Raw genomic sequence first — 14,135 nt, forward strand, 5'->3', positions numbered from 1 at the left:
TAATATTTTTTCCAAGTCTTTCCATTTCCCTGGGAACTGTACGATGCCATTCTTTCTGATGGAAGCATAGAATTCTGTTGTGAATTTATACCACATTTTCTTGATCCATTCATCCACTGAGAGGCATTTGGGTTGATTTCATATCTTGGCTATGGTAAATAATGTTGCATTGAACATGATTGTGCTGGTAGCTTTAGTGTGGCCTTATTTGTGATCTATTGGGTTAAATACCCAGGTGTAGAATTGCTGGGTCATAGGGAAGTTCTATGTTTAGTCTTCTGAGGAAGCTCCATACTGCTTTCCAGAGTAGTTAAACAAGTTTACATTCCTCCCAACAATACTGTAGTGTTCCCTTTTGGCCACATCCCTGCCAGCATCTGTTATTATTAGTTTTCTTGATACTGGCCATTGTAACTATAGTGCAGTGGAATCTCAATATTATTTTGATTTGCATTTCTTTCATGGCCAAAGATGTAAACATTTCTTCTTGTGTCTATTGACTGTTCATAACTACTTTTTTATTGTCCAACTCTTCTCTCTTAAAACCATGTTTTGCTGTATTCCTATCCTACTTAGAGATTTGTTTTAGTTCATTGCCAGTCTTAAACCTGTCTGCACTACCCCAGTGCCATTGCCCCACTAGGCTACCTTCTTATTTCTTACACTAGCAATAGCAAGAGTCTTGCTGTGATCACCCAGGTTTTCAGTGTACAAATCATTGAAGCCTCTCTGTTGGGTTGCAGGATTTTAGATGCTCTAGTGGCTCCCAGTGTCTTCAGGATAGTTTTCAGCAGGACAGTAATGTGATCCAAGTTGTATTTTAAAAATTATTCTTAATGTGATAAAACGATACAAGTCACCACTAAGAGAAAGGCCTTCAGAGAAAGCTATCTGTAGCAGAAAGGCATAGATGTGTGTATTGGAGCACACAGAATGGATAGCTCTGGTGGCATTTTGAAGTGGGGGGAACTATCTCTTGGCACAGACAGCTGGGAACTGATGGAACTTAGGGAACCCCATCTCACCATCTCCTGTTTTCCTCATATTGGTGTTTCAGAGTCTTACCTTCCTGTCTCCAAATACTGTGATGTCCAGGATTCCAGCACAGACTAAGTTGTTTTTAAGTTACTTGGTTAAAAATTATCAAACATGGAGAATGTTATGTTAAGATAAACATAGAAAGGTAGAAGAGATAAAGGTGTTCTCACCTATTGAGAGCAGTTAGGTGGAGTTGTGGGAACAGAAAACATGCTGCTCTCCTTGACTAGAGAATGGAGAGCAGTGAGGAATGAGCAAAGCAATGTGTCTGAATCGTCCTGTTATAAAAGACAAACACTAGTAGGAAGAAGAGAGTTGACATGGCTTCATATTTTCTTCATGCTAATTTGTCTTAATTATTGGATGCTTACTAGATAACATTACTATTACCATGGAATTTAGTTATACCTTAACTAAAAAACTTGGCAGTAGAAAGGACCAATTGATTTCAGCTTACAGGGAAGAATGACATTCAATTTTCAAAGGTAACAAATAGAGTAGGACATTGCCAGATGTCCTGTGGGGTCACATCAATCCTCCTGTTGAAATCCCAGGATCTCTCAGCCTGACCATCTTTCTTTTCTCCGCCAACCCACTAACTATCCATGAACCTTTTGGGCAATTTCCATTTATAACGTATCTGTTATAGCAATTTGAGTGCCCTGCTGAGAGAAAAAAAGATAAACAATGTGAAGAGAAAATGAAATATTCAATTAAAAGATTGTTTGGTACTTTTAAGACACATTGTTTGTCACCCTGTCATTTGTAAGCTTTGCTTTAATTTATTCTTGTCTTCTCTCCAAAGCTTATTAGCCTCAATTATTAAAATTGATGATTGTCAGTGCCACACGGTTCTTCCTGAACAGCTCTGCTGGGTAGGAGTCATCTTCTCTACTTGTTCTTCATGACAGTGTTGTCAGAGCACATTAGTCTTCTGCTGGGGCTAAAGACACTGCTTTGAAATTCATCTTGTATTCCTCCTCCTAGTGTAGCTCTCCAAATTATGTAGGATTTCATCGTTGGCCCCCTTTAGGGTCTGTTTTTATACCCACCAAAGAAACCATCTTCAGGCTTGAATATGCATAAGGATTATCTGAGGACTTGTGCAACATGCCCCATTCACAGCTCCACCAAGGGGTTTAGATCCAGTCTATTCCAGCTGTCCCTCCTAAGCCAGAGTGGCCCGGAGCTGGAGTAGGTTGATAGACATGCTTTACTGAGGTCTTCTCTTTCAAGCTTTTCCATGCTTCTCTACATATTTACACTTCATGAGGTCAGTCTTTACGTTTAGTCCTGATTCCTTCTTGGAATTCCAGCCATTCCCTTGAAAAAGTTTAAGGGGATGGATAATCGATGAATATTCAATACGGAACATTGCAATTTGAGTCAGGCTATGTAGTGAACAAAGGGAAGTTAGGTGCCTGCTTCTCTCATTAAAGTCATCCCAGCAACTCGTGTCAAAGGTAGAGGACAGGCAGCACTGCGAGGGTGGCATTCAGAAGTCATTCTTCACTGGTCAAGACCGCACCCCACCCGCCCCAACTCTACCACATGCTGCACATTCCAATCCAAGGCGCTGTCACTTTCACCTCATCAGTGTCTTTCACATTGTGCCCTGCTCCTTACAGCCTTTTGTCATGCTTACCTAGATCATTAGTTTTCTAACTTGTTGATCATTTTCTTCATCAATCTTGGATATTTGAGTGGGTATCCTCCAATATTTTGTAAATACTATATGTCTTACTGTCAACCCCAAAAGTAGTATTTTATAGTGTTCAGACTTTAGAAACTTCTCAATGCCTAAGGGCTGGCACCCCCCACCTAAGGTTCTAAAAGACCTTAGAACTTTTAAGCACAATTACAGGATATGGGAATTTTTGTACAACAGGTATATATGCATGTGTATAATTATTTTAATCAGCTTCTCTTCATTTACCTATATATATATAGTACTATACATATGAAATTAATACTCAAGGTTTTGGATAATTTGCATGGGAAAAAAGAACAAGAAGCTGTATACAATTTTAGGAATACAAGAGAATTCTTACATGTTCATTTCAAGTATGTTTTCAAACCACTGCGGGAAGGGGACTTATGCTAAGGGATATTTCATGACATAGCATCAGTTGTGCATTTTACTGTAGCCCAGAAATTGTATTTGTGCTGTTGTGACAATAATCAATGTGTGTATTTTAACTCAGTGAAAACTTGAAGTCAGTGGAATTGAAGTGGGAAACCTCTGCTAGTTTGAAGAGAATAAACAGCTATATTTTGCTCTTTTTAGAATAATACCTGATAGATTTCCAAAGGGAAAACCTATGTAGGTAGATATTAATTCATTGTGATGGGTGGGCAGATGGCTAGCGAGTGGCATTGCTGAGCGAGCATGAACTGGTGAAGTAATTTACATGGCTCTTAGGCTAGGACCTTAATTGGTCACTTGGTGACTTACCTGTTAGGAGTTTCTCTCAAGACTTGTCGTATTACTAAATTGATGTTTGTACCATTACTTAAAGATAATTTTTATTTTTTAAAAGGAGGTGTGGTCCCAGCTAGATGCCAGTTACAGCTGATGAAAGCTTCTGAAGTCATTTAGTTTTGTGATAAGGGCCCTGGTTAGAGAGACTGGTCTCCCTAGGAAAGGATCTAGAAATGCTGGCTACATTCCTTTGGTTGGAATGGTGTCAGAGCAGAGATGCTTTGGACTCTTGAGAGCTTAAAGTCATTCCCCATAAGGGATTCTTGAAAATATGCTACTTTGTTTATCGATCCATGTTGTGCACTCCAAGTGGCTTCATCATTTCCCACAGGAGGAGCAGCTGAAATCTCATGAAAGCAAACTGAAGCAGATTACCACGGAGCTGGCTGAGCACCGCTCATATCCCCCCGACAAGAAGGTCAAAGCCAAGGACGTAGATGAATACAAGCTGAAAGATCACTATCTGGAGTTTGAGGTAGGTGAACCTAAATGCAAATAAATACTGATTCTGTCATTTATCCATGGTGGGGGGGAGCTTTTAGCAGCCACAGTTCCTGTCATGGTAGAGAGGTTGTTTGACCCTGATTCTAATTTTGGACTTCCTAATGTAGCTGGGCCAGGAGGCCCCTCAGGTTGGTGATTCTATTGAAGTGTCAAACAAGGATCAAAGAATGATGACCAATTTATTCACTTAGAAGCAAACAGACAACCTGGTTGGAATAGTAAGGCTACAAGAAAAGAACAATGGGGCAGCTGCCAGGGTGGAAAGCTACTTGCCACCCTTGTAACTCTTCCAGCAGAGCTGGAATCAACAAGATAAATAGAAAGCTAGGTGCTGTTGGCTGAGATAAATAGAAAGCTAGGTGCTGTTGGCTGAGATAAATAGAAAGCTAGGTGCTGTTGGCTGACGCCTATAATCCTAGCTACTCGGGAGTCTGAGATCTGAGGATCATGGTTCAAAGCCAGCTCCTAGGGCTGGAGTCTATGAGACTCTTATCTTCAATTAATCGCACACAAAAGTTGAGGTATAGCTCCAAAGGTAGAGTGATAGCTTGAGCTGAAGATCTCTGGGACAGTGCCTAGGCCCAGAGTTCAAGCCCATGACCCACCGAAAAAAAATTTTTAAGGTACCATGTAATCCCCAACAGAATCAGTTTTCAATTCTTCAGGTATAATTTTCTGTTGTGCTAAACCCATCTATAGCTGTGTTTATCCACTGAAGCTCTAGTCCCTTCCACCCCCACCCCCTTCCTTCCATTTCACTACCCTGTTTCCGCCTCATACTTGAAACTGGCATTGACCTTGCCTGTCCAGTGCCTCAGCCATTTGTTCCTTACCATGTGCTTATTTTTTGCTGTGTGCATTCCTACATTTCTCATTTCCCACTTGAGCCTAACAGTTGCATCCACTGTCTCTTCTTTCTTACTTCAATTGCTTTTCTGAAGCTCAACCCAGATAGTAGAAGTGCTACACTCAACAGCTGCCCTGGGGGTTCCCCCAGGAAACCCCACCACTTACCTTCAGAGAGGATTTCCTTTCCCTAAGACTGGTCTTTCCTATATCAGCCTCTATGTACTTCAGTTGCACTTCTGCAAATGCATTGCCCCCCCACACACACACACTTTTTTCCTTTTGTTCATCTGCTTTCTTCTGCCTGGAATGCTTTGCTACCATCTGCATTTCTGCAAGTCCTGCCCATTCAAAGTATAGCCCAAATCCCTCCTCTGAAAAGCCTTCTCTAGACCTACCGCTGAGGCTCCTCTGCTGCACAGCTCCCCATCATTTGCATTATGTGAAAAGTTCTGTTCCTCTGTTTTTGTATCTGTAGTGAAGTCTGCATCCCCCAGTTCAGGACTGTAGGCTCCAGATGTATAGGGGCCTCAAGTTCACTTCCTGCCTGTGCTCTCTGCTCGCCCCTGAAATTAAGAAGGCTTTCATAGAGGCCTTTCATAGACGCCTTAATAAATCAAGCTAAATGAAACTTACTCCGTTGTAAAAGTTTTATCACCAAATGTGGCTCTAAACTTAAAAGATGGCATTTTTACTGCAGATCTATAAACTATTTTTCTCCATGGTCAAGCATGTCCTTGCTCTGGTTGGATGAAGATACCAGGGGATAGTGATAATGGCAAAAGTTTTTTAGCAAAATCTATAGGTGACTTTCCAGCAAAACACTTGAAAACTATATACTAAAAAGGAAACAATGGCAGCAACAACAACAAAAAAAAACAAAAACACCACAACAAAAAACGTAAGTGGCTCATCTTTCCCCAGGCGTGTTCCTTCTTGGGAAATGGGAGTTCTCAAGAAGCAATCATTATTCTTTATACTCTGGACTAGCTTTAAGCCAGAAGCCCATTTTGTTTCACACATTCTAATTAAATTTCCCAACACCTTAATCCCCTGATTCCAGCAGGCGAAGAGCCTGACACCCCAGAAGGTGGAGGGATTGCAAGGTCAATGTAAAATTGTCCTTGCTCAGAGATTTTTTTATGGTGTTCCTTTCCTGAAAAGGTCGTGTGGCAAGAACTAATATTTTTGTTTTCTTGACATGAAACTGGATCAACTTTGGGGAATTAAGTCTTGCTTACATCAAATTGTTTCCTCAAGGAGCACAAAGGTTGTATTCCAGACCCCTTGGCTCATTAAAGTCAGACACATGCTTACACATGAAATGTGTTGGATTAACCTGTGTCTTCCAAGAAGGTAGAAGACAACCTCACTTTGTAGGCCTGTCTTCTAAAAAGGTTAGGGTTAGAAGAATGCTTTTCCAAAGTAAATCATTGTTTTTCACTAACTTAAATGAAAATTGAAGTCATATTTCCTATAGTCCACTGAGCTATGCCATTAGCCACCAAAATTGATCCACTGAGAAAGCTTACAGTGGTCCTTCCTTAATATCTTTTGCTTTAGAATAACATTTTCTGAGCAAGTTGCTTCTCTCTCTGGATATAGACTAAAGAGAGTTCCTTGCCATTGTGTTTCATTTTCTCTCTCTTTCTCTCTCTCTCTCTCTCTCTCCCTCTCCCTTTCCCTCTCTCTCCTAGACTCTTGACTGAGTGCTTGGTACATATTTGTTGAGTGACTTAGTGAAATTTTGTCATTTAGTGTAAAAGATAGCATCAGTAGGAGTAGTTCTCTGAGCAAGCCCAGTAGCCAGGACCAGAAGCTCATCTGAGAGCAAGTCTGTTAGGTAGTCACCACTCCCATCGGTTTGCTCTGAAAAGAAATTACTACAGGTGTGACATCTCTCACCTGTTCCTTGGTAGATTGTTATCCACATGCTTTCTTTGGTTTCAGAGCAATTCTATTCATTTTATCCAGTCTTGGAAAAAAATAAAAATAAAAAAGCACTTTTTTTTGGCTGGATATCAAGTTGTTAGTGATAACATGGAATATTCCTGTGTTTATGACTCAGTTCAAACATTCCTTCCTGGTGAGTCAGTTTCCCAGCTCCTTCCATGGTTAAGAAATCACCATATCCTCACCCCAAGTAAACAATAGAAATTCTAGTAACTTATGTTCAGAGCTTTTGTTTTTTCTTTTAACCTACATGTTAACCTGTTAGAAAGGGATTCATTTTTACTTAAAGGAGCAAAATTCATTCACAATGAGCTATAACTAAATGCACACTTCTCTCTCTGACTATTGATTGGAGGTGCAAGGGAGTTTGTTTTGTTTGAGGATTGTTTTTACTTACTTGATCAAAATAAACAACAAATAAAATTCCTTGTGAAAGACTTGTTAAACCTAACAAGTGAAAAACTCATTCCATAGTCAAAAACTCACAGTTACTTTCTAATTTCTTAAAATAAACATTCAGTACTTGTGAGACTGAAACAAGTCAAGTCCAGCCAGAGCTACCCAGCAAGTTCTAAGCTGAGCTTTATTTCCAGATTCAATATCAAAACAATGTCAAACCAAACCAAACCATGACTCGGGGTTGAGCTCTTGAGAGATTTACTGAAGAGGGATTGTGGAAGGTCAGGTTGATTGCAGGCTCCCAAGGGTCATTATAGAGCCAGCCAGACAGTGGTGGCCAATGTAACTCATAGCAGACCAAAGGTCAACCTGCTCTCTTGGGACAGCTGAATTTGTGGAGGATGAATTCATTTGGGAAGGACAAGCTATCCTCTCCCACTGTATCACACCCGATAGCTTTGTGCATTTGTGATAGTAGTCTGGTCCCTAGAGTTTGTAATCCTTTTTATAGAGACCTCAGCCGGAGTGTAGGCTTTGAGTTCCATATTTGGACACAGTCTTTGGAATTGACCATTTTGATCTGGTTTGAATGTGTCACACAGAGATCATGTCTCAGAAACAAGTCTCAGTACAAGTGTTGGGAATGAGTTCAGTCCTCTTTTGCCCTTTCTCGCTTCCTATCTCCTATTGTAGGATGAAGTAGCATAAAGTTGCATAATTTTCCATTATTTGCAAATTACTCAGTCTCAGCTAAACTGTTTTTCCCAATTGAAACAGTAAGATAGAAAATCGGTGCCAAGACATTGGAAAGACTTCTCTAACAAATGGCTGAAAATACAGAAGTGGGTCATGAGAGAAACCCAAACAATTTTGAAGTGAGTGCTGCTGAAGCCTCTGCTTTAGGTCTCAGGTTGAACAGAGAGAATTGAGGATGAGGAGTGTGAAAAATATGCAGAGTCAATACAGTCTTTAGTCACAGGTTGCCCAGTATCTCAGGCTTTGTGTCTGAAGGGGCTCCAGACAAGTCACCCTTCCCCCACTGCAGGGGAACAGGAGGTGGTCTGGAGCGAGCTCTCCTTAACTTTTGGAAGATGATAAGAAGATGGCATTGCTTTCATCTGTGAATCCTCTCTTTCATGGAGCCTGAGATGGCTTTAAAGTGTCTGCAGTGGAGAACAGTGCAGATCAAAGGGCACAGACACAAAGGTAGGGAACTTTTAGTTAATCCAGATGCCCAACCAAAGAATCTTAAGTTGCTTCTTACACAGGAACAACTGAAAGGGTACAAATCAGAAGCTGTGGCAGTAGGGACACGGTGCTGACCCTGTGGGTACAGCAGCTATTGAGTCATGACTTGCTCCCCGTAGACTTCAATTGATGTGTCACATAGCTGGAGGCTTAGGCAGAACCTGGCCACAGGGAAGATGCCACCACAGAGAGTCCTACAGAGGCAGTGCCTAGTGAAGCCTCAGGGCAAGGCTACCCTCAAGTCCCCAGGACTATAAAATTCTCAGGAGCAATGGTCAGCTGGGAGAATGGCTAGCAGGATGCTCCATCCTACTTGGGAGCTTCTCCCTGGACCCAGCCCATTAAAGCTGTTGCTCTGAGCTCCACGGGACCTTAGAAATCTGGCTTCCACTCAGCCTGCCCAGGATACTCACAGTCATTAAGATGAACAAGCTACACTTTTTGCTAGTTGCTCTCTATAGCGTGAAGTTGGTTAGATGTAGCAAATTCAGCTCTGATTTTCAGCTTACGTTGGGTTTGTCAGGACATAACTCCATATGAGGAACATGTGTACCTTGTAAGACGAACATGAATTTGGGGTGCTAGAGATGGGATATTGTCATTTGAATGTGTCCACCAACGTTCAAGTGTTGAAAACTTAATTTCAAAACAGCTATGTCAGGAGGTAGACCATAATGAGAGCTAATTAGGTTGTGGAAGCATAGCAGTCACTACTGAATCATTGCCATTATCTCACGATTAGGTTAATTATCCAAGATTAGATTCATCATAGAAGTGAGCTCGCACTCTCTTGCTCACTTTTGCCCTCTCTTGACCTTCTACTTTCTGCCACAGTAACACCACCCTTGGCAAATGCCAGGGCCATGCCCTCAGACTGCCAGCCTCCAGAACCACCATCCACTTACCCAGAATGGGTGAACACATACTTTTTCATGGTGAAGAGGAGATGCTTCCAAGTTGATATGTTCACAAGTTCCGATCCAGGAAGTAAGATAGAGTCCCAATTCCTCATGACTTTCTCTAAAGGCCCTTGACTGAAAAGGCTAGAATTCAGCCTCTTGTCCACTGCTGGCGCATGCCCCAGGTAGCAGATGCTCATACTGTAAGACACTAAGGGTCCATACCAGCCACGTGTTAGAAACAACAAATGTCCACTGTAGAAGACAGAAAAATTTCCTAGGAGAGAATATTTTAAATCCAAAAATCTAGGACATTCTTAAAGCAAGATGCATCGTTCTCTGAATGCCTAGTGTTTAGTGTTGAGCTGATTTCTTCTTAAATGCATCAATTTTAGAAAAGATACTACATGTCATCACTAGGGAAACCCCAAAACAGCTCATATCTAGAAATACAGGTAATACAAATTTCAAGATGTAAACTTTCACTTTCAGTTTTTATTTTGTTGCATAGTGGTTGGCTAGATACTTTGAGGTATCTCTTTGTAAGCAAATGCTGGTCTCTCTTTGTCAAGATTGAATTTTCTTTCCACTAAGGATCATATAGACTGCCTTATTTCAGCACCCTGCCAGCTGCCCCAAGGAAAACCTACCTTTTGAAGTAAAATTATTAGTTATTAAGTTATAAGTGGCCTCACTTATAAAAGTACAAAAATAAGAGTTATTTCCCTTTTTCTCCCTGATGAAAGCAAGGGAGAAATCCATTAGCATACTTAAAGAAAATTAGTAGCAATAATGTCAGTCTTAGTAACTAGATCTCGCCTGGAAATGTCTAGCCATTACAGAAAGCATCACAAAAGTGGTTACATGTTTAGCTCTAAGGAACTAAAATAGCACAGGTTAATAGGATTCCTGGGGAAATTTGAATTTCCTTTCTTTAGTAGATGCGAAGTCTTATGAGTCAAAATCTAGAGACCTAAGATCAGTAGTTGTCTAGATGCTCATTCCAGTTAATAATAGAAACATAATTCTTACATTGTCATTTGTAATTGCATTTTGTATTACATGATGAAAGAGGACTAAAAATTGCATTATAATCTGTAAATGATTATAGAGACCTTTGAAGGGACAAGAAAGCCTTCCAATAGGAGTCTTTGAACCATACTTTTAAGTAGTTGATTGCCAAGAACTGGGGCCATACCTGAGAAGGCAGGATAAGCAGCTAAGCATGTTACCGGAAATGACTTTCCCTTTGTTCTTCTTTTATCAGCTGTTTTATATGCTTGAAATACCTGCACCGGGGAGGTTCATATTTTCAGCTACGTTAATATCTGAAGGAAAATGACAAAAAAGTTCAAAGATAAAAACGTAAAATTAGAAAAGAGTTTAATAAAAAAAAAAAAAGTAAACTTAGGACAGAATGGAAGCCAGAGGCCACTTTATTCTTCACAGTGATATATTTGGCACATGGTTGTCCTTTCTGTGCCCCAGTTTTCAGAAATGAGATGGGATTCGGTGAACTATCAAAGTTTCTTCTAACTATTTTTGAGGAGAATGTCACTCACATCAATTTGCTTATTAGAGTAATACATTTTCCCTGACATTTCGATTCCCTAAGAGCATTAAACACAGAACAATTATGTTTCAATTTGGAGGTATCAGGGGACCTAGCACTCTCTCAGAGGAATACATCATAAAAACATATATTTGACTTTGAAGTTTCTAATTGTTCATTTAAAATTTAAAAACAAACAGACAAGTAGAAAGAAGTTTTGCGGGTTTTTTTTTTTGTAAAATATAACAAGTAGTTGGGTCAAAAAAGGAAAGATAAGTAAAATCAGAAATGAAAAAGCAGACATAACAACTGAGAGAACAGAAACATAAAATATCAAAGCAGATTACTGTGATCAGTTAGATACCAATAAACTAGTTAACCTCAAGGAATAGATTAAGTCTTAAATATACATTTCACCTAAGCAAACCAAATTATGAGGCAATAGAAAATCTGGAGACCATTTATAAGGGAGAATAATAAGTGACTACTAATCAGTGTCCCATTAAAATGGAAAGACCTGGGACTTCATGGCTTCATGGTTGGCCATATCATGTACTCAGGGGATTTTACTTTAAATTCTCCCAGAGGTTTTGCAAAAAGTTGAAAAGGAAGCTAACATTGTTTTGCTAAAAAGCCAGACATGGGCAGTCTAAGGTAAGAACATTGCAGACCAGTGTATTTGATGAATATGGATTCAATACTGGTATTAGAACTAGGGGAGTGAATGGGAATATCAAAATCAAGAGACAAAGGATAAAAAGACAAACGACTCCAAAAGCAATACTTGCAAAACCATTTGGTGTAAGCCAACTGAACAACTCATGGGGGGAGAGAGAAAGAGAGAAGGGGGAGGGGAGATGAGGGAGGAGGTAACAAACAGTACAAGAAATGTACCCAAGGCCTAACATATGAAACTATAACCTCTCTGTACATCACTTTGACAATAAATAAGTATAAAAAAGAAATGCTCAGCCAAATATGAGCAAAGTAGATTCAACAACTACATGGAGTTTATCCCTAGCAATGGTCCAGCATTTACAAGTCAATAAATGCTTTAACAGAATGAAGTACAAAATGTAATGGTCATCTCAATAGATGCAGTAAAAGCATTTGGCAACCTCAGTATCTACATAATATGGGAGTAGCATAGGAGGAATTTTTTTTGAAGACAGTAAGTCCCAGTGGAGCTTTTCTATAACAATTCTTTTCAATGTTGCTGCGCTCTTAGTTAGCAGGTAGAAGTGGTCAACAGGTAGAGGTGGATGAGCCACTGATTCAGGAGAAAGTACATCTCAATTCTGTCACCAGTCTTTGTAATACAGAATGGAGATATAGTCTGCATGCAAATAAGGCATTACTTCAGAAGCTCCTTGTTTTGTTTGTTTTGGATTTAGGATTATTTCCTTCTATCACATTGTTGAATTCTAAAAGCAAAAGACATGTTGCTGTGTACATGACATTACTGGTTTTCTATTCATTCTGTCTAAAGATGACCTTTTACCCTGGCTGTCCTGTATGAGGAATCGAAATGTCAGGGGAAATGTATTCTGGGTTTTATTGCTAGAGCAAGAGATATTGAATGCAAATGGGAGTAGTAAGTTAAAAATCACAGCACATTTTATTTTTATTCAGCTTGTTACTTTTATGTTTCTGTATCAGAGGTCAAAAAGTGATACTACTCTAATAAATGAAATATGAAATCGTATACAGTGCTCAATAGGAAAGAAACTGTCAAGTTCATGTAAGCTTACATGGGGATGTGATTAATCATCTTCTCCAAGAATATCAATAGCTGTGACTTTTTCCGCAAGCAATTGACATTCAACCCATCTAGCAGCTTACATAGCCTAGACACAATATTTTTTCATTTATCCCTGAAGGCATTGCTACTAGAGAAAAGAGATTTTTTTCTATGTATTTGAGCAGGATTTTTACAAAGTATTGAAGGTAAGCTCAATAAATATATCCCCCACACCCCCAAAAAAAATAGTTTGAAGGAGGTGACAAACTGATGAAAGTATTGTAATAGAAAAAGAAGGCATCTGCTTGCCCTTGGTTCTTGGTTGTCATAAAAAACTTCATGAAAATAGTTAATGTTAGGAAAGAAATTAACAGAGGGAGCTTACTAGCTGGGCAACATCCAAGAGAACAGTACTCAGATATTTATTAGCAAAGAGTAGCCACTGCTTTTGTATTTGGTAAAAATCCCATCTCAAGTTGTTTTTCTGATAGTGTAATTATATCATGAATTTGGACTACTAGAAAGCCATTTGTGCTGATGCAGTATTCCCGAGGAAGGGAACTGAATGCACAGTTGAAATTACTTAAAATTGATCTGACAATGAATTGGCAGCTACCAAGAATCTTTAATAAGATCACCAAAGGTAGGAAACTGTCCCTGAGCCATTCCTTCTTTTTCACAAACTCCCTCTGCCCTTTTTAATGAAAGACACACACTTGAGACAGACACCTGATGAAGGCAAAGTAGGGAGTTATGAGAGTGAATTGAGGCCATTTTCATTAGTTAGAGGCATTGTCAACAATAGGCTGTCTTGCCACAAGACTATCTTTTCGCCACCACCATGCTTCTTATGGATTCATGTTTAACCAGTTCATCTTAGGCTTAATATGTATGCCCTATCTAGGACTGTGTAAACTGTTATGTAGTGATGGCTTTGTGGCCTGATACTAAATCAAAAAAGATACCCACTCCTTTTGTTGTTTCATTTATCCTTCTCTACATGGTCTCTTTTCTACCACTTGTTTAGAATCATTATCTAAGCAAAAGTGTAGTGCATTAACATGATTAAAAATGTATGGAGGGCCTGTAGAACTCTCCTACCAGTATTAATACATATAAAACTAATATTCTCTGGCTCAGAGGGCTTGAGAATCTTAGGTTAGTATCCAAGTATATCCAGAGACAAATTGTGATCATGATACATTACATGTAAATTATACGTTAAGAATGGTCAGGCTGATACAATGTAGGAATAAATATTTTAAGAGCTAAAAGATGAGAAGAAAATCTTAAAGAGAAGGATATTTTGGTCAGAGAGGAGACTTAGTCTTGCACTTTATCAGAATGCTGTTTTGAGAAAAAATGTCCCTGTGGGGCAGAGGCAGAGAGAGAAGCAAAGAGAATAGTTAGTTGCAGTAATGCAGGAATGAGATCATTGTGCTCAGTTTTGTAGAGAAGTGGTAGAAGCAATGA

The 14,135-nt window shown here is 39.5% G+C and overlaps 1 protein-coding gene across 2 annotated transcripts in view; it reads left to right on the plus strand.

Annotated features, from left to right (window-relative positions):
- Positions 1-14,135, plus strand: part of Psd3 (pleckstrin and Sec7 domain containing 3) — a 320,435-nt gene that overhangs the window by 300,259 nt on the left and 6,041 nt on the right. For both annotated transcript variants that reach the window (XM_048330837.1, XM_048330838.1), the window contains one exon: positions 3,852-3,995. In XM_048330837.1, the coding sequence (XP_048186794.1) occupies positions 3,852-3,995 (144 nt within the window). The remainder of the gene's footprint in view (positions 1-3,851; positions 3,996-14,135) is intronic.

The sequence above is a fragment of the Perognathus longimembris genome, chromosome 21, assembly GCF_023159225.1.
Source record: "Perognathus longimembris pacificus isolate PPM17 chromosome 21, ASM2315922v1, whole genome shotgun sequence".
Taxonomy (NCBI): domain Eukaryota; kingdom Metazoa; phylum Chordata; class Mammalia; order Rodentia; family Heteromyidae; genus Perognathus; species Perognathus longimembris.